This window comes from Ovis canadensis, chromosome 15, assembly GCF_042477335.2.
Source record: "Ovis canadensis isolate MfBH-ARS-UI-01 breed Bighorn chromosome 15, ARS-UI_OviCan_v2, whole genome shotgun sequence".
Taxonomy (NCBI): domain Eukaryota; kingdom Metazoa; phylum Chordata; class Mammalia; order Artiodactyla; family Bovidae; genus Ovis; species Ovis canadensis.
This window is the reverse complement of record NC_091259.1, coordinates 40,086,811-40,114,389: the sequence shown is the minus strand read 5'-3', so window position 1 is coordinate 40,114,389 and position 27,579 is coordinate 40,086,811. Positions and strand designations below refer to the sequence as shown.

Genomic DNA, 27,579 nt, shown 5'->3' with positions numbered 1-27,579 from the left:
CATTTTCAATGCTTCTGATACCTACTGTAAGTGCCCTACAGAAGGTGGAGCCCATTCATTCTCCCAGGGGGCTCCTCTTTCCAGCTATGACCCTCTTACTATTAACTGCTGCTGCTGCTAAGTCGCTTCAGTCGTGTCCGACTCTGTGCGACCCCGTAGATGGCAGCCCACCAGGCTCCGCCGTGGAAAGAACACTGGAGTGGGTTGCCATTTCCTTCTCCAATGCGTGAATAACTATCCCTCCCCAAAACTTTTGTCAATGTAATATGAAAGTGCTGTGTCTTGTTGCAAGTTTAGATTCCTAGCGGAGCTGAAACTATTTTCTTTTGCTCACTGTTGCTTGAAACTCTTAACTTTGTTACCTGCACCTTATTCAAAATGAGAATAAGTTGACCCTTGAACACTGTGGCAGTGGGGGCTCTGACCCTCAAAAATCCAAGAATGACTTATGCTTCCTCTGGACTCGTGGTCTGCATCTTTGGATCCAACTATCTGCAGACTGTCTGGTATATTAAGTCCCCTACAGACGAATAAGTTCCATTCAGAGAGTGCATTTGTAAGTCCAATTTGTTTGTTAAGTTCAACAAAATTAGCCTAGGTACCCGACTAACACAATTGGCTCTATACCACTACTTTTACGCTTCCTTCTGGCCATTCCAGGGTTTCCCTCGCTGCTCAGTCAGTGAACAATCTGCCTGCAATGCAAGTGGCCTGGGTTCAATCCCTGGGTTGAAAAGATCCCCTGGAGAAGGAAATGGCAACCACTCCAGTATTCTTGCCTGGGAAATCCATGGACAAAGGAGCCTGGTGGGCTAGAGTCCACGGGGTCACAAAGAGTCGGACACAACTTAGCAACTAAACCATCCACATCTGGACATCCTGGGCTGGAAATAAAGATGCTGTACTACTGTACTCTATACAGTGAAAAGTGAAAGTGTTAGTCACTCAGTCGTGTCTGACTCTTTGCGACCCTGTGGACTGTAGCCTGCCAGCATTCTCATTCCATGGAATTCTCCAGGCAAAAATACTGGAGTGGGTACCAATTCCCTTCTCCAAGGGATCTTTCTGACCCAGGGATTGAACCTGGGTCCCTTGCATTGGAGGCAGATTCCTTACCATCTGAGCTACCAGTGAAACCCACTCTATACAGTACACTAAAGTACACAAACGCACAACCACTTGTAGAGGATGCACACGTGACAACCCCCCAGCCATGTGAACTAACTTACGTGACTGGACATGTGAACCCACGTTCGCATCTTTGGAAGTTCACAGTTTGAAGGTTCATGTATAGGGGACTTACTGTACTGTAGGCTATCTGTGGACGTGCACAGCTCAAATCTGCATTTTTCAAGGGTTGTATTTCTGTTTTGAATTTGTTTGAAAGCCTTCTTTATACTTATGTATACTAACCATTTATATGTCACCGTTGTGAGAGTTGTGAAGAATTTTCACATTTAATTTCTCTTTGCTTCTGACATTACACTGTGATGATTTAAAGCCATTGGGGTCTTTATGGACACCATAACCCAAAAAAGCCGTTGTTGATTTTTATTGTGTCTCTATTTAGCTCACAATGCTCTGCTCACAATGGAGCCAAGCAGCTTCATTCAAGACCCTTGGGTGGCAAATCTGTTTCCAGGTGCCACACGCCTCCTCCTATCTCCTGCTGTAAATATAGTAATTGGCCTGCTAACAACAAAACACGGTGTTTTTATATGTCAACAGACTACCTTCAAGCACCTCCTGTTCACTGGAAAGAAACTGATGGGATTCTAGGTTGGCAGCGCAGCTCGGCTCCCCTGTACTGAAGCCATACCATGGCCCTGCCCTCAGACTATCTGGGAGAGATGGGCCCTGAGTGCCGCTGCTGAGTCCCAGTCAAGCCCTAGGAAGCAGAGCGAGGACTCCAGCCCATTTCCCTGTCTTTCAGGGGACGACCAGTTCACAACTGAAAAGTGCTTAGTGCAGAGATTCGCATCTTTAATGGGCAGTATAAACATTTGGCTAATTAGCAATCCCATCGAAAATGGTCCTTTAATTCTCACGTTCATTCCCCTGCCCTATTCTTTCTTTGGACTCCATCTATGCCAGCAGGCTGTTAACGAGCTCATCTCCAAAACGGCATTTCAATTAGATTTCCAAAGCCATTGAAAAGGAGGGAGGAACTTACCCTGCTTTCATTAAAATACTTTTCTTTCAAAGCCAGGCTTTTCCAAAACAGAAGGATGTGGTCGTTTTCTGTTATGATTTTTAAGGCATCAGGTGCTAATAATGAAACTGAAAATGAAAGATGAAGAAAGAGACAGTTAGTGGCTATACATGTGAGTCTCCGCTTGTCCATCAAAGGCTGATGAAATAACACCAACCCTAAAGGAATTAGTTAAGGGGAAAGAAACCACATATATCCACTTAGTACACAGCCTAGCAGTCTAGACACTTTATCTGACAGCTACTTTGTTGTTATGTCTTTAGCCAAGAAATTTGGATGGTATCTAATTTAGTAGCCCTTAGACCAAAAGATGGTCAAAAACAAATGGGGATGGGGTGAGGCTGGACTAGTCCAAAGCCTGCCTGCACTTCTGCTCTGGTTCCAGCCTGCTTTCCTGCCCCAAATTCCAGAGGGGCTCAGTGAGGGCCTAGAGAGCTCAGCCCGAAGACAGAGCTCCGGAATGACCACCAAGTATGTTCCAGGCCCACAGTCCACACTGCCAGCCTCCAATACTGTTACTCCTGATGTTGTCTGCTGTCCAAATAACTGGGCTTACTACCTGCTCTATGAACTTGAACCTGACCTGAGCCAGCAAATCATCCTTTAACGTATTAACCAGTTCCTGGTCTCTGTCCATTTCTGCATCTCATATTGCCCTAGAAACCACTATGACTTCAGTCCAGGTACACAGCACAGATGCAACGTTTGGCTTTAAGGGGCAAAGATTCAGTTTCGTTTCCTAACTCTCTTGAAAATGTCAAGACCAGCTAGGGGAAGGGAGACCACAGGGGACAGAGAATATAGAAAATGACAGCTACTATCCTGCCCATGGTGCCCCTGCCACCACCCTGCAGCCCAGAGCCTGGGGCCCCTGCACAGCTCTGCCCCAGCCAGGATTTGGAGGGTCATCTTTGTACTTCCTGGGCAAGTCCTGATGGAAATCCCATGTCTTCAAAAAAATAAAAGAGAAAAAAAAAGAAATGCCACACCTTGAGAAGTCCTAGCAGCAATAGGGGACCCTGCTGTGTGAGAAGGCCTCTAATCTCTCACCAGCTTACCCGTGGTAATTTTGATACTGGAGTCTTTGCTCATGTTCCCCAGCTGGACAATGATGTGATATTTCCCTCCAGGTTCCAACTTGTTCAGCGTGTACTCCACGGTACTGTTGCGGGATTTCACCTTGTAGCTCCTCTCACTCTTTCTTACTAGATCTTTAACTGCAATTGCATATAACTGGGACAAGAAAAAGACATCTTAATGGTAATCAGAAACCTGGCCTTTTCTACTCTGAAGTTCAGTGGCGGCCCAAGTGACTGACAGAAGTATGTCAGTGGCTGTGACCCCCAAAAATATGGGTCCCAACATCTGACTCTGGAAAGCCTCTGGGATGGTCAGGTCCAACTTTACAACAAGCATTCATGCACAGAACTGTGCACAGAATTATCAGTATGATCCCAAAAAACCACCCACCCCTGGGATGGCAGGGAGGGCGAGGGGATGGAGGTCAAAGCAGCCTGGGAAAGTGAAAGTGGGAGATGTTTCTAGAATAAATGCCTCTTCTTTTAGGGTCAGTTGTCTAGTTGCCAAGTTATATCAGATTCTTGCAACCCCAAGGACTGCAGCATGCCAGGATCCTCTGTCCATGGATTTCTCAGGCAAGAATCCTGGAGTAGGTTGCCATTTCCTTCTCCAGGGGATCTTCCGAACCCAGGGATCAAACACATGCCTTCTGCCCCGGCCAGTGAATTCTTTACCACTGAGCCCCACCTTAGGGCAGGGGCCAGCAAACTTTTTTATAAAGGTTCACATGGTAAATATCTTAGCCTTGAAGGTTAGATGGTATGTACCACAATTACTCAACTCTCTTGTTTGTAGCATGAAAGCAGCCATAGATAACATGTAAACAAATGGGTATACCTTGGTTCTAATAAAACTTTACTTAGAAAAATAGGCAGTGGGCTAGATTTAACCTGCAGGCCAACTGTTGATGAAGGCAGAGAAAAGGAGGAACAACCCAATATAGCAGCCAGGACATGACCACAAAGAGGAGATACCGATGAGGACCCTGTCTTTGGCGAGGCGGAAATGGGGGGAACCGCCTGCTGAGCTCCATGCACCAGGCCTGGGTTTCCTGCCCCATTACAGGACCCCCCTGCCCCCAGACCAAACCACGTCCAGAGTAAGCAAAGTCGCCAGCACGCCTGGCCTGCTCACCAGGTCCTGGTCTGGAGAATCGTACGGGGATTCCCACTTGATGACAGCAGAGGTTTTGCCCATACGGACCACGTGCAGGTGACGGGGAGGAAGCCGGCTATCCGGGATCATCCTCACCACGACATAGTCAGAGGACGGCCCCTGGTAAGGCACCACCACCCGGACCTGAAACAAACACCACGCGAATTCACGCAGTGGTCAGCAAACCATTTTTTTCCCCAACAACACAGTGACACACGTACAGTTAAAATTCAAGGCATACAAAAAGATGCAGGATAAGCCCCCACCTACCCCAGATCTCTCATCCATTTCCCACAGGCAGTACTAGTAATGATTTTACATGCTTCCTTCCAGAAATGTCCCATGCAAATATAAGCACAGATACACAGGGACGGGAGGGTGTGTGTAGATACATACATACATACATACATACATACATGTGTGTGCTTATGCATGTGTGTGTATGTATAACTTACTGTCCTTAACTTTTTTACACAAATGGAAAACCACTACACACATAATTATGCTCTTTGGTTCTTTGACTTAATAATACAGCTTGGGAATTTTTCCAAATCGGTACATTTAGTTTGCTGTATTTGTGCTGCATGACTGCCCTGTATTCCATCTCAAAGATAAGCTGTCATACTTTTAACCAGTCTTCTCCTGATAGATGTTTGTTTCAAATCTTTTGTTTTCACAAGTAATAGTAGCCCAAACATGATTTTCCATATATCTTGGCACGCATGTAAAAAAAGTATGGCTAAATTCCTAGAAGTGGAATCTGATACAAGCTTTCATCTATTCCTGAGACCCATTACCAAGTTCTCAGTCCTGAACAAGGGAGCTGCAGATGGTTAAGTGGCCGTTCATTCTGTGCTTCAAGTAAAAACCTGATGCTTGTGCAGAAGAACTATCCTCTCATCTCTCTCCTTCCCTCCTCCCACCCCCTCACACTGAATGCACACACACGCGTGTGCACACACACACGGATCCTGGAATCTGCATCTCCAGCTCCCCAGGTCCTAGGTCTGAGCTTGGAGCCCTGCAATTAAGACCTCCTCAAAAAATAAAACATTCCTCTGTGCTCCTGGCATTAGGAAACTTACCAGAAACAAATACTGCTCGTCCCCACTGACAAGGACTGTTCTGTTGTGCTGCGAAGTAGTCAAGCTCTTGGGGTTGCGATAGAGGTCAAGAAAGGACGTGGCATAGAAGATACCGTAAACCTGGTAAAAGGAGAGATCAGAAAAGGGCACCAGTTCAATGGCCAGTGACCTCACTCTCATGAAAGCCCTGATTTAAGACCCTGGGAACTGCTCCACATGAGCACACAAAGAAGTCTTCACTCGGCATCTATTTCATCAGCGTTTACAGAGAAGGCACCCTGGGCCAGGCAGCGGCTTCCCACCTACGAAGACAAACAAGATGTGGTCTCTGTCCTCAGAGCTCGCTTTCTTGAGGAAAGCCAGGCAAAGAAGAAAAACAGATTTATAAATAACGAGTTGTAAATATGAAACTCCTGGAAGCTATACTAGAAGACCGCATGATAAGCTGGGAAAAAGAGGGAATGACCAAGAAGTGGGGCCACTCTTCTAGTGTGATGGGGGTAGCGAGTGTGCAAGCTGGTGGAGAGAATGTGTGGCGGGAGGGCAGACACTGCCGGCTGCCCAGCAGGTCCCTGATCTCCCCTCCCCCCGCAGCAGAATCCTGGTTCTCAGTGAGTTGCTACCTGGAAACAAGCCCGCATCTCACCTCCCTCCTCCAGGCAGGAGAGGCCAGGTGACAGGGATGGTTAACAAGATGTTAGCAGACATCCTGGGCGGGACCTCAGTGGGCCTCATGGAAATGCAGGGAGAGCACTTCTTCCCCCTCCCGCTGCCTGGAGTACACACGGCGACGTGGGCCAGTCCAAGCCCTGGACTGCAAGCCCTGCCACAGGCCAGGGTGGCAGGGCACCGGCTGTTGTCGTTCAGCCACTAAGGTGTGCTCAACTCTTTGCAACCCCATGGGCTGCAGCAAGCCAGGCTTCCCTATTCTTCACCATCTCCTGGAGTTTGCTCAAACTCATGTCCATTTAATCAGTGATGCCACCCAACCATCTCATTCTCTGTCACCTCCCCCTTCTTCTTTTGCCCTCAATCTTCCCCTCAATCTTTTCCAAAGAGTCAGCTCTTTGCATCAGGTGGCCAAAGTATTGGAGCTTCAGCATAAGTCCTTCCAATGAATATTCAGGGTTAATTTCCTTTAGGATCGACTGGTTTCATCTCCTTGCTGTCCAAAGGACTCTCAAGAGTCTTCTCCGGCACCACAGTTTGAAAGCATCAATTCTTCAGTGCTCAGCCCTCTTTATGGTCCAACTCTCACATCCATATAAGAAAAACCACAGCTTTGACTACACAGACCTTTGTCGGTAGGGCCTGGGAAACGGATCAAATCATGTTGCTGATATAGAAGCCCCGGATGGTTGAACTCCAAACTCTGAACAACTCATAATTAGGAGGGAAATAAACTGTTGAAAGCCACTCCTGTTCTATGTGGCCATTCTTAACCCTAAGTGATATACACGGAGTTTAAAGCAGGAGGTGGGAGTCTGATGGCCCTTGTAGCGGGAAAAGTGAAGGCTGGGAGTGTTTATAACAGGGTAAGTGTGAGGATGCTTTCTTTGTAAGGTAGAGACAGAGGGCATTTTCTCCATGAGCATATAAGTGGTAAGACAGGAGACTTGAAAACCGTACAGGTCTGGAGAAGCCCTGGGGGTGCAGGAAACCCATCAGGGATTCTCTTGTCCCAGATAAACAAATAGGAATGGAGCAGGAATAGGGGAACGAGTGAGCTCAGATGGGACAGCAGAGGGGTGCAGGGTGCAGGCAGGTCTGACCCTGGAAAGGATGGGCCTGTGGCTGGGGGCTCCAGCCAAGAGCCAGGAAAGGGGACCCCAGAGCCCAGGGAGCCAGGGTGTAAGAAGGCCACACTTGCAGCGATGGCAACAGCTCTTGTGGTGGAGACAACACTGGGTGAGACTCCAGCATCCACAGTGAGCTGGAGACAGGTGGGAGCTGAGAGCTTCATTCAGGGCACTCCAGGGGCCCCTGACCCTCAGAAGGCTACCATGAGTGCAAGCAGACTCAACATGGAGGAGGCTCCTTCTCCAAGTTCACATGTGATAAGACACCAAAATCAAGTCACAGACTAGTGCTCTATACATAACGCCCATTCTGTGCAGATGGCTGGGTGTGACAGGTAGGCAGGCCCGAGTTGGGCACATAAACCAGAGACAGAGGCCCCTCTCTAAGGAGAGTCCAGTTCCAGGTAAAACAGAGCCCAGGGGTGGCTCTGGGCATCTCATCCCCGTCCCTGCCTCAGAGTGAGGTTCAACAGAAGCGCCCAGGCTGTTACTCCAGCTGGACCTGAGCTCTAACTCAGTCTGCTGCTTACTAACCCTTGACTGTGGCCAGTGACCTCACCCCTCCGGGCCGTGGTCTCCTCACTGGTAGAGCAGAAACATTTACCCCACAGAGCTGATAAAAGTAGGAAGGGGGAAACCGTGGATGGAGCTTGGGCATCATGCCCGGCACACAGTAGGTGCTCAACAACTCTCACCTCCCCTTCCTTCTTCATGGCTAAGCGCACAGTTACTGGCAAACCTTGCTTCTTTCCCCACGAACCAGTGCTGCCCACCAGTGCACACTGGATGCGTCCTCAGAAGACAGAGGCCAATTCCTCCTCACCAGCCACTGAGGATTCTTACAGATTTAGTCCCACACACTTTCCCATTTGGAAAACTCAGAGAATGACCCTTCCCTTCAAGATCTTATCAACTAGCTAGGGATATGAGAGTAGACAAAAGATATCAAATCAGATCCACAGCGTCTGATGAAACAGGCTGCATAGTACCAACTCCAGGGATTTAGTTCTTAAGGGAAGGAGACCAAGGAGAAGAGCTAGGATTTGACTGCACAGCAGGAGGGGGAAGGTTTCCAGGGAAGACAGAGCAGGAGCCACGGGGCAGAGGCAGGAGGTGGATGAAAACAGCCCTGAGAAGGTGTGCCTAAAAGCAAAGCAAGGTGCGCACTGGGGAGGAGGGAAGGCAAAACCTGACTCAAAAAGCAGCACGGATCTAATCCCTGTGCATCAAATGCATTAAAATGAATAAATAAAAGAAACAGAGCCAAGCACAAGTGCAGTGGGGACCCTGGAATGAATAGGGAGGCATGTCTTGTGGGGGCGGCACCTGAGAAGACAACCTGTGGGTGGGGGATCCCCCGGGTGGGGAGGGGCGAGAGGAACCCGGGCATGGTCCTCGGGTGCAATACTCATTGTCAAGGCAACTGACTTCTCACCCATCCCCAGGTAAGAACCGTCCCCCACAGTGCCTGATCAGGAACGTGACCCCTCTTCATACTCGGCTTAAACTACAGGGGTTCTTTCTTCTTAGACGCCAGGCCCGGTTGTAGAAAGGGATGTCAGGTGCCTCTTGGAGGCAACCAGAGCTGACCAAGAGGGTAGCTTGTGTTTGGGATAAGGAAAAAAGAGCAGTGACGGGGGAAGCCCTGGGGGCGTCCGGTGGTCTAGTGCCAGGGGAGGGTCCATCCTCAGTCTGCAGAGGTCATCCAGGCTGACTTACCACATTCCTGGGACCCGTCCAGGTGCATTCCACTGCCGTCTGATTGATGGCCTTGGCTTTAAGGCTCGGGGCGGGTGGGCGGACACCTCTGGTTGTGACACGCTTGAATGCCAGAGGACTGTCCCCCAGGTCGGTCTTGGCCCAGGCAGAAATCTCGTAGGGCGTATGAGCTGTCAGGTTGCCAACTGGGGAAACAGGGTCAAAGGGTTGGAGCAGTGGTCTTTATACGCACACTCAATTTTTAAATTAAAAACAAATCTTCTTCTTTTGCACATGTCTTTATATGTACACCTTATTTTTTTACATTTTTTTTTTCCTTTTTATCTTTTGACTGTGCCATGCGGCATGTAGGATCTTAGCTCCTCAATCAGGGATCGAACTCTCACCCACTGTGTTAGCAGCGTGGAATCTTAACCCCTGGACCACCAGGGAAGTCCACCTATTTTTTCCAATGTAACCTCTCCATTTAAGTGAGTCTCTCATGTAGGAAGTTTATTATTTTATGAATTCACTCGGCATAATTTATTAATGAAAACTGCAAATAACACAGTGCATGGGCATGGAAAAAATTCCTTTAAAGCTGACCATCTGTGGATATAAATTGATACGATCCTTGTGGAGAACCATTTGGCCTTGTGAGGGTCTTGAAATCCTTCATAACCTTCAATCCAGGTACAAGGGAGGGATCCAAAAATTTGTGCAATCAGGATGTCTGTCACCGTATTTGTTGCAGCAGAAAAAAGCATAATCATCTGATCACCCAACAACAAAGCAACAGTTAAATTAGGTGCATCCGTGAAGTTCATGTGCATTCCATGAACTGTTACACAGCCACTAGAAGTTGTTTCCAAGAATACACAATGCGACTAGAAAATTCTGTGATTTAGGTTCAGTAAAAAAAGCAGGAAGTAAAGAATATACAGAAATCAATGAGGAGGAAAAGTACGAAGTTAGGAGATACTCAAAATTATTAATAAAAGTGGTTGCCCTAGGAAGTTAAATTATAGGAATTCAAAAATTTTATTATACATGTTTTTGTTTTCTAAATTTTCTGTAATAAAGATGCGCCCCTTTCTAAGTCAGGAAACTGTCATCAGAAACTAAAAGAGCAGTGAGCCATAAGAAGGATATGCTTAATGGGAATTAAGCATTGTAAATGTAACGTTGTAAATCATTGTTATCATTGTAAATCAACTATATTTCCACAGAAATAAATATAAAGCAGAAAAAGAAGAAGGATATACTAAGAGGACAGCCTCTGGAGTCAAGAGGACTTGGGTTCAAGGCCTAACTCTATGCTTCCTGGTTGCAGAAGCCAAGAGTAAAGTATTCAAACTCTCCAAGTCCACGTCCTTGTTTGTAATATGTAGAATAATAGCACTTATGGAGGCTGGCTGTTGCAAGGAATAAAAAAGAAAACGCTCGTCAACGAGTGCTTTGCCTGGCCCCTGGCATGAAGCAGGCCTTTGTGGGTCTCAGCCAATGGCTCGTGGGACTTTTGTCCCCGACTCTGCTAGTTTCTCTTGGTGTGATGTGGGGGCAGTGAGATTGCAGCCTTCGGAATTAGAGATGTGGCTTCCAATCCCGGCTCTGCTGCCTTCTGAGGGAACCACTCGATCCCTTAACCTTATGTTCTGATCCATAAAATGAGGATATGCCGCAGCCTCATTTTTGAAGTGTTAGGTAATAAAACACCCACAGAGTGCCTGCTGGGTAAATGCCTGCACACGCTAAGTACCCAGTGATAGCTTTACTCTTGCATAACCCCCTTGGGCAACCTATGTATGTGTATACATATATCATAGAATACTTGTTAGGATTGGAAGTACTTTGCAATCAGGTTAGAAGGGAAAAGAAGCTCTCATGTCCTTCTCTACATTCATATGCAGCCTTGGCCATTGAAGGTTTTGTCTTAGAAGGAATTAAAACCCTTCCTTTAGCCTATTTTCAGATAGGAGGACTTTGAGATTCACTATTTGCACAGATCCAAGAGGGACTGGAACCCCTTCTCTCAGTCTATTGGCCCATTTGTTCAACAAATATTTACAAAATGCCAATTACGCCGCAGCCCTACACCACCTTGTACTAATATCAGCAAAAGAGGAGTGAACCAGGGGGGTAAAAAGAGAGGTAACTAATCCCGAGAATTCTTTGGGGAAGGAAAACATCATCTGTAAAAGGTTAATCTGAGTTCTTTCCAGCGTTTCATCCTTTTTAAGCCTCCAACTTCCCTGAAGAGCCATCAGATTAGAAGGGGGATTTGGGGAACCACCCAGTGGATTCCTCGCCTGGGCTCAGGAGCCACTGACAGGATCTTCCATGGACAACACGGGCCCACTCAGAACGGCTGCAGAGAAGACCCCTCACCTTTCCTGGCCCCCCACACAAGCTCTACTGCCAGGAAAGCCTCAGTCTAGCCTTCCTCCTTCCTGCTTACACGCCGACTAGCTCCGGGACACTACCTTTCTGCGACAAGACGGTCCCTCGGAAGTTCAACGTTCTCTTCTCCTGTCTGTGGGCGTCAAATGACCAGAAGAGGCTCACCACATAGCCATTCACCTGCCGAGAGTCAAGAGCCAGGTTACACGGGCAGTGCACATGCACAGACCTCACCAGACAGGAAGTGCAGGACTTTCCTGCTGTTCCTTGGGTGTCTCCCTTCTTATAAAGAACGGGCTGGCCCTTTGGATCCTTAGACCAGTTCTATTTGTGCTAACACTGAACAATCATACTCCTCCAAGCTTCTAAAAATGAATGTGCAACAATTTATAATGTAAAATATAGATTCTACTGTGTATTAACACATATATCTATACACACACACACACATATATATATAAAAGCAATCTAGAAAAATGTTACTGATGAACCTATTTGCAGGACAGGAACAGAGACGTAGACATGGAGAATGAACTTGTGGATACAGGGGCAGAAGGAGAGGATGGGACAAGCATACACAATACGATGTGTACAAGAGAAAGCCAGTGGGAAGTTGCTGTACAGCAGAGAGAGATTACCTCGGTGCTCTGCGATGACCTAGAGGGGTGGGATGGAAGGAGGGAGGCTCAAGAGAGAGAGGATATATGTACATATATAATTGATTCATGTTACTGTACAGCAGAAACTAACACAATTATACTCCAATTTTAAAATATTTTTAAATAGATTTAATGAAACAAAAAAAATTAATGCAAAATAAAAGGACAAGAACCAACTAAAAAGGAAGAAAGAAGAAAATCTGAAAAGGTAATTAGATTACAGCAATTAAGGATCCGTCTTAGCTCAGATGGGCGTCCCTGGTGGCTGAGCAGTAAAGTGTCCACGGGCCGTGCAGGAGCTGCAGGAGGTGTGGGTTCGATCCCTTGGTCAGGAGGATCTCCTAGAGAAGGGCATAGCGACCCACCCCAGTGTTCTTGCCAGGAGAATCCCATAGAGAGGAGCCTGGCAGGCTATAGTCCATAGAATCAAAGAGAGTCGGACACGGCTGAAGCAACTTGGCGCACACACACACACACGCGTGCTTAGCTCAGGTAGTCCTTGCAGTCAAGGCCAAGAGGTCACAACGAAGGTGGCTTGGTCAGATCTCGTGGGCTTCTCCAGGCAAGAATACTGAAGTGGGTTGCCATTCCCTTCCCCAGGGGATCTTCCTGACCCAGAATCAAATCCAGGTCTCCCACACTGCAGGCAGATGCTTTGCCGTCTGAGCCACCAGGAGAGCCCCCACTGCCTAACAGAGGCAATTACATCCATGAGTCAGGGACGACCACCTCTTCTGAGTCCTGAGCTCATAGAAAGATTTGACCTGAAAGTCCTTAAAACTATTAGACAATGGCCCAGATTAAAATGCGTTCAAGACCAAAGATTAGAGAGACAAGGTCTCCGCAAGGCCATTTCTGGCACCAGCGGTCCCTGAAGCCAAGAGCACTGAGACCACACTGTAGCGCAGTCAACAGCACGAGGACTCTACAGGCCTTTGGTCCCACCACAGCTTCACAGACTGGGACGGATGTGAGGAAAAACAAAGAGGGAAAAACACCATGGAAGGTGAACGGCAACTTGAGAAACCAGGGGGCACAGACAGCTACGGGGAAGGTGGCCACCCTGATGGAACAAGCAGAGGGGATGAAGGTGCTGGAAGGGGAAGGGCTCTGGGTGCACACAGGTGAATATGTGTCCGAGGGATCTGACTCTTCCCTAAGACCCTCTTCCACTGAGGGAACCTCTGCATTAGCGCTCAGCAACCAGGAAATCCAATAAAGCTGAAAATTACAGGGCAAACATATTCTGTTAACACCAACTCTTTATTTGCACTGTAGCTGTGAACCATTTAATTATATGGTTTAAAAAAAAAAAAAAGGCACCAGGCTGAGGCAGAATAATTACATGGGAAGACTCTAGTTGTTCTTCGTGGGGGAAGGAGCCAACCTAGGTGTGGTATTTTAGCTTCGCTGGAACAAGTCGCTCTTTTCTCTTAATCTTCCTGTCCTCTGCTCTATCAGTTCCCACGCAAAGCAAAGCTCCACCTGACTGCTGGTTTGAAATGTCCACGTTACCTTGATGTCCGTGTCCATGGAGAGGGTAAAGCTTAGAAAATTTTCACCGTAGCTGTCAATGCGGATGTCTGGTGGTGGGATCACTGAGAACAAAAAAGGGATTCAAAGAGAGAAACCGTGTGATGAACAGTGAAGAAGGCAGGACTTCACAGTTTCAACTCAAGAGACAAAGCGATCTTTCAGTCGGAAAAGAAAAGGCGTTGCTTTGGCACTTCTGACTCCTCTATCGCTTTGGCTACTGTTGCCCTGAGGCTGAGGCTGGGGCTGAATCCACAGTTGCCTGGTGAACACAGAACTATCTCAGCTGGGTCAGCTATCCCGGCAATTGGGTCGAGCAGAAAAGATCCATTATGTAAATGCCCCAAGTCAGCCCAGCTTCAGCCTGGTTTTGAAAAGTCTGGGGGTCACACTGGGAACCACCTTTACTGGCACCAATGAAGTCCCAGTGGCCTCAGGTCCTGTTTGAAGGTTGACAGCATGCTAAATCTTAAGTCCTAACTTGTAGATGTATGTGGGACGAAATGGAAAGAATCTGGGCCCTGGAATTCAAATTCCTGTTGAGACACTTAGCAACTGTGTGCCCTGGGGCGAGTTACCTGTCCTTGCTAAACCTAGAGATACCATCTGTATTTCATAGAGATGGCAAAATTCACTAAAATAGTATGTGTCTTGATACTCAAAGTTCCCTTTCTCTCTTTCCGGTAAAGTCCCACCAACGACAGATTAAAGACCTGATGAGATACTGGCATCCTCGTCAAGACCAGAGCTTGGGACTTCCCTGAGTAGTCCAGTGGTTAAGAATCTGCCTTGCAATGCAGGGGATGTGGATTCAATCCTGGTCAGGGAACTAAGACTCCATGTGCCACGGAACACCTAAGCCCACACACTGCAACTAGGGAATCTGTGCGCCCCAACAGAACATCCTGTGTGCCACAATTAAGACTCCATGCTGCCTAATTAGTAAATGTAATTAAAACAAAACAAAACAAAAAAACACACCAGAGCTCAGCCTGGGAGCTAAGGGGGCAGCGAAAGGGTAGCAGAGAGAAAAAGACTCCTCTTGACTCAAGTGAACAGCACCACGCTGGTCATTCTGAATGTCTACCCACCAGAAACCCAGCAGTGTCCTGCAGGTGTGACCTAAGAGGGCTTGATGGGGTCAGCTTCATCAGAATATAACCTTCAAATGGATTAGATTCTTAGCACGTATGCCTTTTATATCAGCAAGGCAAGAAAGACCCAAAGGAGTAGCTAAGACTTGGTGGCAAAGAGATGGTTCAAACATTACAGGAGTCTCTCTAGATGTTCAATAGAAGTGGGCTTGAGGAAAATACAGCGTGCAGAAGAAGGAAGGGTATTAGGAGTTGCAGGCAGGCAGCTCAGAGCAAAGTAGTTCAGGTGCTGCTATTCACCTGACCTGGGTGATAATCATAGCGGTGGGAGTTACAGCACCATCCTCTCCAAGCCCCAGTGTCCTCAGCCACCCAAAGAGTGAGAATACTCACAGGGTTAATAAGGACTAGGGGAGGTAAACCCCTATAAAAACAGCCTGCAAGGTGCTTGCTGCAGTGCTCAAAGTATGGCGGCTGTTGTCATCATTAACCCACTGTGTCCACTATGACAGTGGTGATCCTGGGTGATGCTCCCGCTGTTTCGAATCCCATCTTCCTACATTACTAGGACCCGAGGTCACACACAGATCATAACACACGCTTTTCGACTCTGCACACAGTTGCCTTCTAACCAATACACATATGAGGAGTTGAGGTTCATCCTAAAAATCATTGTGGTTGCTGTTTAATCGCTAAGTCATGTCCGATTCTTTGCGACCCCATGGCCTTGTAGCCCACCAGGCTCCTCTATCCATGGGATTTCCCAGGCAAGAATACTGGAGTGGATTGCTATTTCCTTCTCCAGGAGATCTTCCCGACTCAGGGATCGAACCCAGGTCTCCTGAGAGCAGCAACCCCTAATCACTGAGATTTTCAAACGCAGATGTGAACTGTGATGAGGACTACAAGATGCTACCTGCTTTTCTGATGACTTTCCAATGTCCCTCCTTTTCAGTAGGTATGGTCAGTATGTTCTGACTGATTGTAGAGGAAAATAATACCACAGTCAAAACTCTAGGGGAGGAGCTTCTTTGGTGGCTCAGTGGTAAACAATCTACCTGCCAACGCAGGAGAACAGGGGTTCGATCCCTGGTCCAGGAAGATCCCACGTGCTGCAGAACAACTAAGCCACAGCTACCGAGCCTGTGCTTGAGAGCCCACGAGCTCCAACAACGGGAGCGCATGTACCCTAGAGCCCATTCTCTGCAGCAAGAAGGTACTGCAATGAGAAGCCCAAGCACAGCACCACAGAGCAGTCTTTGCTTGCTACAACCAGAGGAAAACTCTTGCACCAACCAAGACCCAGCATAGCCAAAAATAACTGAAAAAGAAAAGAAGAAAACAAAATACAACTCTAAGGAAGTGTGAACTCAGCACACATTTTCCAACATGTACAATCTCCCTGATTCACGGACTGGCTGGTTTCACCAAGTTCAGCTTGGCCCCTGCGCTGATCGCAACCACTCCATGTTTTTAAAGGCAACCAGACAGTGACTCTTCAAGACCCACCGCCTATTTCTCACAGGCTCAGGCTAAAGCAAAATCCCTCGATCACATTCCTGGTGGCATTTCCAGCTTTTGTACCCATCCGCCAATCCAGAAATGAAAGTGCCAAGGCTAAGATCAGGAAGATGAGCTGGTGCGTCTCCCACTGAGCACCAGAGCCTTCCGTTCACTTGCTTCAGTTCACTCACTCATCCGTGATTTCATCGGCTCCTAACTCCACACCGAGGATGGGGTGGCAGCACATGTGAGGCACAAGTGCCAAGTGAGGAGCCCCGCCCAGGAGGCAGGCCCTGCAGGGGTACAGGGCGCACGTTCCGGAGTCAGCAGATCAGGTTCCAACCCCAGCTCTATGTGCAAATGACACAACCTTTCCATTCCCTTATCCGTCCTTATAGTTGCTCTGAGGGCTCAATGAGATAAGCTGGCATTCGCAGAGCAGCTGGCATGACAGCCTTCCAGGTCCATGACTTGGATCACCTCTAGCGATAGAAGGAAATGGCACCCCACTCCAGTGTTCTTGCCTGGAGAATCCCAGGGACGGAGGAGCCTGGTGGGCTGCCGGCTATGGGGCTGCACAGGGTCGGACACGAGTGAAGCGACTTCGCAGCAGCAGCGATAGAAAAACAGAAACTGCCACCTACGTGTTGCTGATGGCGTTCCCAGGGCAGTAACGAGTGTAGGCATGGCACTCTCTTACAGCACCCCCCAGGTGAAATGAACAACAAGACCATCTTTATCTTGGCTGAGAAAGGAGGACTCCTTATGTCATGGATACTCCCCCTGAGAAGCAGAGCCGGGCATGGCGGCCTTCAGAAATCCACCTGCATACTTTTGTTACAACAGATGCCCAGTTCTATATAGAAGGAGGAATGATCAACAGTCCCCCCCAAAAGACTTCATGTCTAAAGCACAGCAGAGACACCCAGAGAAGTTTACCTGTTGTGGGGAGGGAGGCTGTGTGAACTATTCTGATCTATGCGTCTTCATTTGCCAATCACACAGAGTTTTTTCTAAGGGTTTCTATCTTCTCTAAATCTGCAAACGCTGGAATCATTTACCTTGTCCTTTTGTGGTGGTAATGGATTTAGAATCGCTCCAATTTCCTATTCCTCGACTGGTCACCGCAGCCACCTTTCAAATCAGAGTGTGAATTAGTATGGAATAAAGGCAACATGCCACACAGCGAGAATCCCAAGTGGGCAAAAGAGGTGAGGCTTTGGCAATATGGGGGGAAGAAATACACACAGAGGGATGCGAGATAGTCTGAGGCGCCCGCAAGGGAAATAAGACAGGGAAAGAGAGCACAGGAGGCAACCTGGGGAAAGGGAACCGGGACAAAGCTGAAATTATGAAATTTCTGTTGATTGACAGGTGTCAGAGTTTTTCTAAAGGGCAGGGGTGTGAGAGGGAGTGCATGCGTGCATGTGTACGTCCACATATGTGCATAACCACACACAGGCATGGGACTCTCAGGGTAAGGGAACTTGTGAATGCACTCAATGGTCTCCAAACATGTTGTGCACCGACTCTTTTTTCTACTGAAGATTCTGACAATCTATTTCATAAGAACTCCAGAAGATCATTTCATAAATGCCACTTATCACAGCTCTGGCTCTCCCTGCAGCTAAAGATAAGAGGTGGGTGCACCAGAAATTGGAACTGGAATGCTGGCAGAATATCTGGGTTAACAGCTGGAAGAGCTGCATTAATCATCAATTCTCAGTTATTTGAGTGAACGTTGATTTGAGTTCTCTATGCGGCCTTGATTTGAGAGACTAAAAGAAAACATGAGCTCCCAGAGCAAGGGGCTGGGTATTGAGCAGACCACTAGTCAGCACCTCGTAAAAGAAGGCATGGAGTTCTCATGAAAGTGCAACCATCTCCCCATGATCCTAGGCCATCCAGCCAGACAGCTGAAATGTTGTGCGAACACTCACTCTGACCGTGTACTGGGTGTTGACCAGTAGGTTCCTTATTTCTGTAAAGTTGCTAAGAGCTCTCTGGGAGGCCCACGTCTTAGAACCACTCCTGCTATATTCTACCTAAAGAGAGAGGAAAATAAAAATAAAAATACTATACCATGAACAGGTACCAAAGGTCTGGGCATCGTAACACCTCACAAAAAGGCAGGAGGAGAGAGGGGAAGGTGGGCTGCAAAATATCCCAGCGGATGGATGATTATAAGGCAGTACCAAACCAAGTCCTCATCACACAGAACATGATTCTGCTCCAGGAGACCCGGCCATCTCCCAAGCTCACTCACACGCACTGCCCACTCCTGGGAGGAACTTACTATGTACTCCCGAATGAGGCCATGGGTATGGACGGGTGGGGCCCAGTGGCCCATGATCACTCCTTCCACTTCCCTGTGGAGCGACAGCTGGAGGTTTTGAGGGGCATCTGGCACTAGAAAAAGAAGCCCGTGGGGTTAAAATCCATCTGCATCCTTGTCAACTGGAGGAACTTCCCTGAGCTTAAAACACACACGAGAAAGAATCCAGACCCAGCAGGGGACCTGTGCGCCAGAAAGGGGTGTTAGCTTGGTCTTCCCGCTGATGGAACATCTTTCCTCCCTGCTGTCCACCAGTCAGACCAACAATGGTTCAGAGAGTCTGACATAGGCTGGGGGCTCCTAAGGGCTGCAGGACAGAATCACCTGGGTAGGTTAAGTCAGCATTGGCCCTGGGCTTCCAGGCTGAGGTTTTGATTCTCAAAGGCAGCTGCCCTGAACTCTCATATTTACATATATGCGTGTGGGTGCTAAGTTGCTTTAGTTGTGTCTAACTCTTTGGGCCCTATGGATTATAGCTGCTGTCCATGGGATACTCCATGCAAGAGGATTGGAGTGGGTTGCCATGCCCTCCTCCAGGGGATCTTTCCAACCCAGGGACCGAAGCCACAGCTCTGTCTCCTGTATTGGCAGGAGGGTTCTTTACCACTAGCGCCACCTGGGGTGTGGGCATGGGTGTGGGTGGGTGGGTGGGTGTGTGTGTGTGTGTGTGTGTGTACACACACAGAGAAACATATATATACATGTATATTTTTATATGTATATACACATACATATACATGTATTTTTTAGATTCTTTTTCTCTATAGATTATTACATTATACGAAGTATAGTTCCCTGTACTATCCAGTAGGTCCTTGTTGTTTATCTATTTTGTATACAGTAGTGTCTGCTAAGCCCAACCTCCTAATTTATTGTTTGTTGTTCATAAGTTGATAAGTCATAAGTCATTAAGTCAGGTCAGACTCTTTGTGACCCCATGGACTGCAGCATGCCAGACTTCTCTGTCCTTCACTATCTCCTAGAGTTGCTTAAACCCTTAATTTATCAGTTCAGTTCAGTTCCTCAGTCGTGTCCGACTCTCTGCGGCCCCATGAATCGCAGCACGCCAGGCCTCCCTGTCCGTCACCAACTCCAATTCCCCTCAGGTAACCATAAGTTTGGTTTCTATGTTTATGTGTCTATTTCCGCTTTGTAAATAAGTTCATTTGTACCAGTTTTCTCTATTCCATATATAAGCATTATCATGTGATATTTGTCTTTCTGTCTGGTGGCCTTCATGTAATAAGTACATCCTCACTTCCTGGCAAGCCCATCTTCTAGATCTCCTTCCCCAGGCCTAGACTTCTTCAAGGAGCCTTGTATCCTTTTACTAAAGAACAGCGTTAGAAACCTTGATTGAGTGCCAGGTGTGCTCAACACTATCAAAGTTTTCCTGGGCCTTCCCAGTTGAGGAAACAAGGAGATGCCTGTGGTATACTAACTCGTGCAGATACGTATACCTATAAAGATTTTATGTGTACCCACACGCATGCACATTAAGATGCACACGAGTTCATATTAACATCTCCAAATGTAAACATGGTGCTGACGGCAACTGAGAATGAAAAGTTCACAAAACCTGGGGAGCAAAGGTCATGGGAACAAGCGCAGTCACCCAACGTCAACTACCGTGAAGAAGGGAGGAAGTAGGGAACTCTACAACCCTCGAGCTTTGGTAAATTTCTTTATAGTATGCCCAAAATATTTCTGACACGCTTCATTTGTTAATGATGCCGATCTCCTAAGCACTAAATACTGGGAAATACCTAGAGATGGAAGGCAGAGACAGAAATTAGATAAGAAATGCAAAAAAGGGCAGGGATGGGGAGATCAAATTAACTTCCTAAGAGAGAAAAACCTTATGCATGGTGATAGGTTTGTAATTACACAAATACTGAATCACTATGTCATACATTTGGAACCAACACAGTGTTGTGGGTCAATTATACATCAATTAAAAAAAAAATTGTGTTACGATGTCAAAAACAAATGTATGGTTACGGAAGGGGAAAGGGATCAAGGGATAAATGAGGGTTTGGGGATTAACAGATATACACTGCTCTACATAAAATGGCTTCCCAAGTGGCCCTGGTTGTAAAGGACCCACCTGCCAATGCAGGAGACATAAGGGACACGTGTTCAATCCCTGGATCGGGAAGATTCCCCTGGAGAAGGAAATGGCTACCCACTCCAGTATTCTTGCCTGGGAAACCCCATGGACAGAGGAGCCTGGCAGGCTACAGTCCACAGGGTCACAAAGAGCTGGGCATAATCGAAGCAGTAAACAACAAGGACGTACTGTACGGCACTGGAGACTATAGCCAAGATCTCGTAATAACCTATAATAGAAGACTCTGAAAAAGAAGAGCGATATACATGTGTAACTCAATCACTCTGCTGTATACCAACCTAAAACACTATATACAACTACACTTCAAAAACCAGAATTGTGCTTTTTAAAAAAAATTATGTGCTATAATAAGGAGAGGGACAGCCAGGACTATAAGCTTAGGCACAAAGGCGGCACATGTAGTGAGGCTGCCCTGTCCCTGAGCATCCTGGGAAACTCTGCAAATCCACAGAAGGGCTTGTCCCTGCAGCACTCACATCCTTCGGGAGTCCTCAGGGTCACGACGTCGTTGGTACTGTGCACCTTGCTCAGACACTGGACCTGGACTTTGACCTGATATGTGGTGTCTGGCTTCAAGACTTTCAATACTGTGCTTGTTTTATTGCTGTGGGTCTCCAGAGTATTCCATATGCTCTCTCCAACCACCCTGGCCAAGAGAACAAAGACAGCATCGCATCAAAGCAACACGGGGTGGCCAAGATGTCTGAACCCATCAACGGAGTTGCTCGGTGCACACGCAAGAGTTTATGGAATACCCAGTGGCAATAAAAACATCATTTTCTTCTCCCGAGGCAAAGAAGGGACCCACCTGTAGTAAATGTTATACACACAAGAAGCAGAGGGCATCTTCTTGGGCCGTATCCAGGTCAAAGTTACATCCCCAGAGAAGTCTGCTGTCCACTGAAGATTCTGTATCTTGTATACATTTAATTCCTCTAGAGAGAGAAAAGGGGGGAAAAGCAAGTGATACCTTACAAATCTCTGCATTTCAAAGGACAAAGGAGGTTCCTTGGTTTCAGGCAGACCTGCTGGGCTCTGCGTGGTCTGGCCACCATCATCTTAAAACACCCCAGAAAAAAAGAAAAAAAAAAAGAGTCAAACCTTCCTATCCACCCTTCCCCAGGGTCTCCTAAATTTCCAGCTGTGATATTTCTCCTTGCATTTCACCTTCTTGTCTGCACTGAGACAAGCCTGATTCTCAACAGAGAATACCACAAACCCAGGGACACTGTCACGACAGGATCTGTGACTTCTAGAGACTGAGATGCTTACGTGCCCCAGAATCCATAAGCTGATGCCTCAATCCCAATGTGATGGTACTAGAAGGCGGGTCCTCGGGAGGTGACTAGGTCCTAAGGACGGAGCCCTCGTGAGTGAGGCTAGTGTTTTCATAAAAGAGACCCCAGAGCATTTCCTTCCACCATGGGCCAACACGGAGAACACGGCTGTCTGTGGACCAACAGGTGGGCCCTCGCCAGACACCGAATCTGCTGGGCTTCGATGTCAGGCTTTCCAGCCTCCAGAGCTGTGAGACATAAGTTTCTGCTGCTTTCGTGCCACCCAGTCAGTGGCATCGGAGAAGGCACTGGCACCCCACTCCAGCACTCTTGCCTGGAAAATCCCATGGATGAAGGAGCCTGGTGGGCTACAGTCCATGGGGTCGCTAAGAGTCAGACACGACTGAGCGACTTCACTTTCACTTTTCACTTTCATGCATTGGAAAAGGAAATGGCAACCCACTCCAGTGTTCTTGCCTGGAGAATCCCAGGGACGGGGGAGCCTGGTGGGCTGCCGTCTATGGGGTCGCGCAGAGTCGGACATGACTAAAGCGACTTAGCAGCAGCAGCAGTCAGTGGCATTCTGTGATAACAGCCCCCAGAAGATTGCTAAATGCATTTCAGACACAAGGATGGAGTTCACCCCACCGCAAAGCCTGAGGCACTGCAGGAGCAACAATGCCTCAACACGAGCTGGTGATGGGTTAGCCGCTCAGTGGTATCCTACCCTTTGAGACCCCATGGACCGTAGCCCGCCAGGCTCCTCTGTCTGTGGAATTCTCCAGGAAAGAATACTGGAGTGGGTTGCCATGCCCTCCTCCAGGGAATCTTCCCAACCCAGGGATCGAACCTGGGTCTCCTGCATTGCAGAGGCAGATTCTTTATTGCCTGAGCCACCAGGGAAGCCCACCAACGCAAGGACTAAAGCAAAAAACAAAATGAAAACCCCAGTCTCAACCAGCATCTCCCTGAGAGGGGCGAGGTGAGCTGGAGGCCGTATCAGAGGTGGGACAGGCCTCCTCTGGAGCTCCAACAGTGAGTGAGAATCTTAGCTTGTTCAGACTGAGGCAAAGCTCAACAGGTTCTGCCCTGGGCCCCCCCGCCCCACGGGGTGGAGGGTGAGCCGGGGGTCCTGGGGGGGCCACACTCACCGCTGCAGGCGAGCTCGTCGCTCTCGTCCGAGCAGTCCAAGAAGCCGTCGCAGCGCTCGGAGAGCATGATGCAGGCCTCACCATCCTGACATTGGAACTCCAGGGCCGTGCAGGTCAGAGTGCTGTGCGTGGCTGCAACATGTGAGGGTCCACAGTCACCAAAGTGTTCCCAGGTTCTGGGAAAGGGAACTCATCAACCAGCGCTCCCCGCCCCATGCAAATATGCACACGATGCTCCATACAATGACTCTATCCAAACGAAAAGGAAGCCAAACAGACCACTAAGCCAGGGTGGTGATCCAACAGCAGAGAGTCTACTAACAACGGGTCTTTATAGTCTTCTGGGGAACTTGTGAAGCACAGAGGTTTGCTCCAAACCTACTGAGGCAGAAACATAGCACTGGGCACGTGCAGGACTTACAAGCTCCACAGTGATTCCTCAGAACTGGTCAGCCCTGAGAACTTCCACTCTAGAACTAGATAACCCTGTTTTCTGGCTGAGGTACTGCACCCACTTCTGAAAACCACATTTCAGTGGCAGGCAGATTCTTTACCACTGAGCCACCAGGGAAGCCCTCAGAAAAGGTTTTAGAACCACTAGTGAACAGCCTCAGAAGCCCAAGATGGGATTCATCCACCCATTTATCTATCCATCCATCCATCCATCCAACTTTAAGGGAGGGTCTATCATGAATCAGATACTGTTTAAGACACTAAGGATATGGTGATACGTGAAACAAAGGACCTACCCTCACAGAGCTTACTGAGAGAAAGAGCAAACAAGTAAACAAACAAATACATTATTTTAGACAGTGATAGGGCTACAAAGAAATATACTGAGAGTAACTGGAAGAGAGTGATGGGGATATTATACAGCAGAGTCAGGGAAGGACTCTATGCTCAGAGGGGATTATTATGGAAAATACCAAGATCCCCATCACAGAATTACCACCCCTCCACTTGCTAAGAACGTGGTAAAATATAATAAAAAAACAGATGAATAGTCAAGCTGAAAGATGTCTGACGTTTCTTTAGGAAACATCTCAATATTTTCAAAGGAAGGAAACATGGTTTTTAGAAACCGGGAATAAGGTTGTCTGAAAATTCTTAAACTGGTTCTTAACAGATGATTAATGGGCACTTAAAACAATGTAGTAGCCTTCAGGGGCCAGCTGCTCTGAGAAGAGGCATGTCATGCTAATCTCATTTCCTTTGTTGATGGGGTTATCCGATTAATGGATTGAGGAAAACTGTACATAGAGCACATCTTGATTTGAAGCCCCTTAACCAAGCGATTTCCTTATGTACAAGACAGATTTGAAACACGCAAAAGATATTTATTTAAAGAACACCCATTAATGAATTAATCTCACCCAAGAGGAAGGTCCTATTTCATTTCCTCTTTGTTAATTACGGTTAATGTTCTTCTTACCGTACTTATCTGGCTCAGACGTTCCTACTATGATTTTGATGAGTGTTGTTTCAACCTGCCCTGTTATCTGAATGTCCCAAAGGTCCACTTTGTTCAGTCTCTTCACGTAAGTGCAGGATTTTACGCTAATCCCCATTTAATTTCTCTGTGTTGTTTTGGAGTATTCCTCCCTACAAGAACTTTCCACATGGTATGATGAGAAGATCATGGTTTTGTACACAGAAAATACTAAGTAAATGCCCCAATCTGCTGCGGACGGGGTGATCCTCTTTGAAGCTTAACTTTCCTATCTCTAAAATGGAGGCATAAGGCCAGAATTTATTAATATGAGACCCAAAGCACAAGCACAAGCTATCCTGGTCTCCTGGAGCCTCCCCGGGGGCAGACGACCCTGCCGACCACTCACGGCAGTTGGCCTCGTCCTGGCCATCCTGGCAGTCCTGGTGGCCATCACAGCGCCTCCAGTTGGGGATACACTTCTTCGGTTGGCGGCACTCGAATTCAAACCGGTCGCACCGCCCGAGCTGGGTAGGAGTGGAGGCAGCAGTCACATTGGCTAGAAGAAAAGGTTTTTAAAATTCACTTTTTTAGTATTGAGGCCAGCAACAGTGACCTATTCGATGTGCTGGGGATGCTGGTGCTCTGGGAATTTCGACGGGAACCCAAACAGACATGTGAGCTCTGGTGAAGATGGAAGGTTGCTAAGACACAAGCATCTCATCCTGCTTCTCTCCCGGGAAGCCCCTGAAGGAGACAAAGCCAACAGGACCTGGGAAACTGGGAAGCCGACAGACAGGGCTGAGCGGCTAGATACTTCAGAGCAGAGAGGACTCTGCCCTAGGCTGTCACAGGAGAAAGCGAAGCTCCATTAAGACCAACTTCTCAGAATCTGCAAACAGACTGGAAAATGGTAGCCTTTGGCCAGGAGAGAAAAGGGTGAAAATTATACAAGGGAGCCACTGAAAGATGCTAAAGCAGCAGTGAGACTCCCCACTCCCCCGCCACACTATCCCCACAAGACATCAGTCAACCTGTCATTCACAGGGGGAGCTCCTGGGCTCCAGGCAGATAATTCTGGTTCTGTATTTTTATAAATATAGAAAAAATATATATAAATACATAAGATATTCTACACTTTTTAGAAACAACCCAAGTGATTCCCTACAGGTTGTTCTACATACTGTAATGTGAGAAAGAGTGATGGCATAGTGGCATCCCATGCTTCTGTCTGCCCTGATGGACAGTGGGATTCACAGAAGGCAAGAAGGGGGACAACATCAAGGCGGACAGGGTAAAAGTTCTGCTGGAGGAATCTAAGTAAACAAGAGGCAGGTGTGTCCACAGCAACTGAGGAGCCCAGCGTATGGAAGTGAGAAGTCATGGCAAGCACAAAGGGTCTAACAGGGCTCAAACAGGGCCTTGAAAAGAGGACTCAAGGGTTAGGGTCTATCTTCTGGACAAGAGGACAAGCAGAAACCAGTGATGAGTCTTTTAAAAAGTTACTTTTTTTTTTTTTAAGATTTTTTGATGTGGACCATTTTTAAAGTTTTTATGGAATTATTACAGTATTGCTTCTGTTTTTTATGTTTGGGTTTGGTTTTTGGCCACAAAGCATGTAGGATCTAAGCTCCCCAACTAGGGATTGAACCTGAGCCCCCTGCATCGGAAGATGAAGTCTTAACCAGTGGACGGCCAGGGAAATCCCACCACTCATGATTTTAAACAGAGAAGAGATGGGATGAAAACAGCCTTAAAGGATCCAGGAATTTGCTGAACAGAATTACATAAACAGCGGCAAGTGATGATCTATTCTCTTATTATAACTGACTCTGAAAAGGAAACCTATTGAGAAAAAGACACAGTTCTGCCTGCAGTTACGGGGGGCGCCTTGACGATTATCCTGGCTATCCATGGGCTTCCAGCAACAAGGTGAAAGCACAGACCTCCAGGTGCCTTGCCAGACCTCCAGGTGCCTTGCCATGTTTAGCCACTAGATGGCACTGCTTACCTTTTTTTTAATAGGATGGCTGCCAACTAGCAAACCAGAGATTTAGGAGAGTTTAATACAGAGACCTTTCCTACAATCCCCATGGTAACCTCCTGGGAGAGGAAGCAGCCACGGTGGTCATCCGGATACAGAGGGCAGTGAGGGAAGATGACTTCTGAGTGCCCAGGGATCTCCCTGTTCTGAGGTGAGAAGGAGCCTGGCCACAGAGCAGAGTCCCCAAGGGCAGGGACTGCCCTCGGCCACCCAGGGTGCAGCCTCAAAGGTCCTCTCCTTGAAGCAGGTGCCCCGGGTCAGCGCTGGGGCCATACTTACCAGGCGAGGGGCAGGCCTCCTCGTCCGAGCCGTCCGTGCAGTCTCGATATCCGTCGCACACCCAGCTGTCCATCACGCAGGCCCCACTGCTGCAGCGGTAGTAGTTGGGCAGACACGTGGAGGGCCCGGGAGTGGGGGAGGGAAGAACATGTGAATCTGGGGAAGACACCAAACAAGGAAACCCACAATGTCACAAGAAGCTTGAGCTCAGACCCCGACGCGTCCCAGGCCAGTATGATGTCCCAGGTTTAACTGCACAGCTGGGGGGTAGTGGGGTGGGGGGCTGTGTGCCAGGACTGTTCTGAGCTGTGGCTCATCTAAAAATCGCGTATGGAGGGGTATCAGGACACACTGTGTTCCCTTCCCTTCCATGGAGTGGATTCACCTTACCTATTTATATTTGCCTTGTGCTAGTATTCAGATGCGTTTGCTTTTGCAGGGCCTTGTGCAGGCTGGTGGAAGGAAGGGGACTTGGAAGGCACAGGGCAGATGGGAGAATTCATTCCTATCCAGGTTAAACCAGTTCTGGTTCACTCAACCCCAACCACCTCAAGAGCAGCTCAGGGACAAGAACACCAAAAAGGAAAGGGATGGTCCTGTGTGCACTCCGGTGGCCCCTCGGCGTGTATCACGTACACATGTATGCATCATGGCCCAGGTGTCACCCAGAGCGCCTGTCACAATGCGGGACACATTGCAGGAGGGAGGCCTCGGG

At 47.9% G+C, this 27,579-nt stretch overlaps 1 protein-coding gene across 1 annotated transcript in view; it reads right to left on the bottom strand.

The window, feature by feature from the left end:
* SORL1 (sortilin related receptor 1) overlaps positions 1-27,579 on the bottom strand; it is a 167,040-nt gene that overhangs the window by 9,928 nt on the left and 129,533 nt on the right. The window contains exons 31-45 of the mRNA XM_069554212.1: positions 26,865-27,020; positions 24,951-25,100; positions 23,113-23,244; positions 21,493-21,619; positions 21,161-21,330; positions 18,515-18,627; positions 18,159-18,263; positions 17,280-17,352; positions 13,604-13,686; positions 11,513-11,609; positions 9,051-9,235; positions 5,533-5,652; positions 4,427-4,591; positions 3,271-3,445; positions 2,174-2,280 (exon numbers count right to left, since the gene is read on the bottom strand). Coding sequence (XP_069410313.1) covers positions 2,174-2,280; positions 3,271-3,445; positions 4,427-4,591; positions 5,533-5,652; positions 9,051-9,235; positions 11,513-11,609; positions 13,604-13,686; positions 17,280-17,352; positions 18,159-18,263; positions 18,515-18,627; positions 21,161-21,330; positions 21,493-21,619; positions 23,113-23,244; positions 24,951-25,100; positions 26,865-27,020 — 1,958 coding nt within the window. The remainder of the gene's footprint in view (positions 1-2,173; positions 2,281-3,270; positions 3,446-4,426; positions 4,592-5,532; positions 5,653-9,050; positions 9,236-11,512; positions 11,610-13,603; positions 13,687-17,279; positions 17,353-18,158; positions 18,264-18,514; positions 18,628-21,160; positions 21,331-21,492; positions 21,620-23,112; positions 23,245-24,950; positions 25,101-26,864; positions 27,021-27,579) is intronic.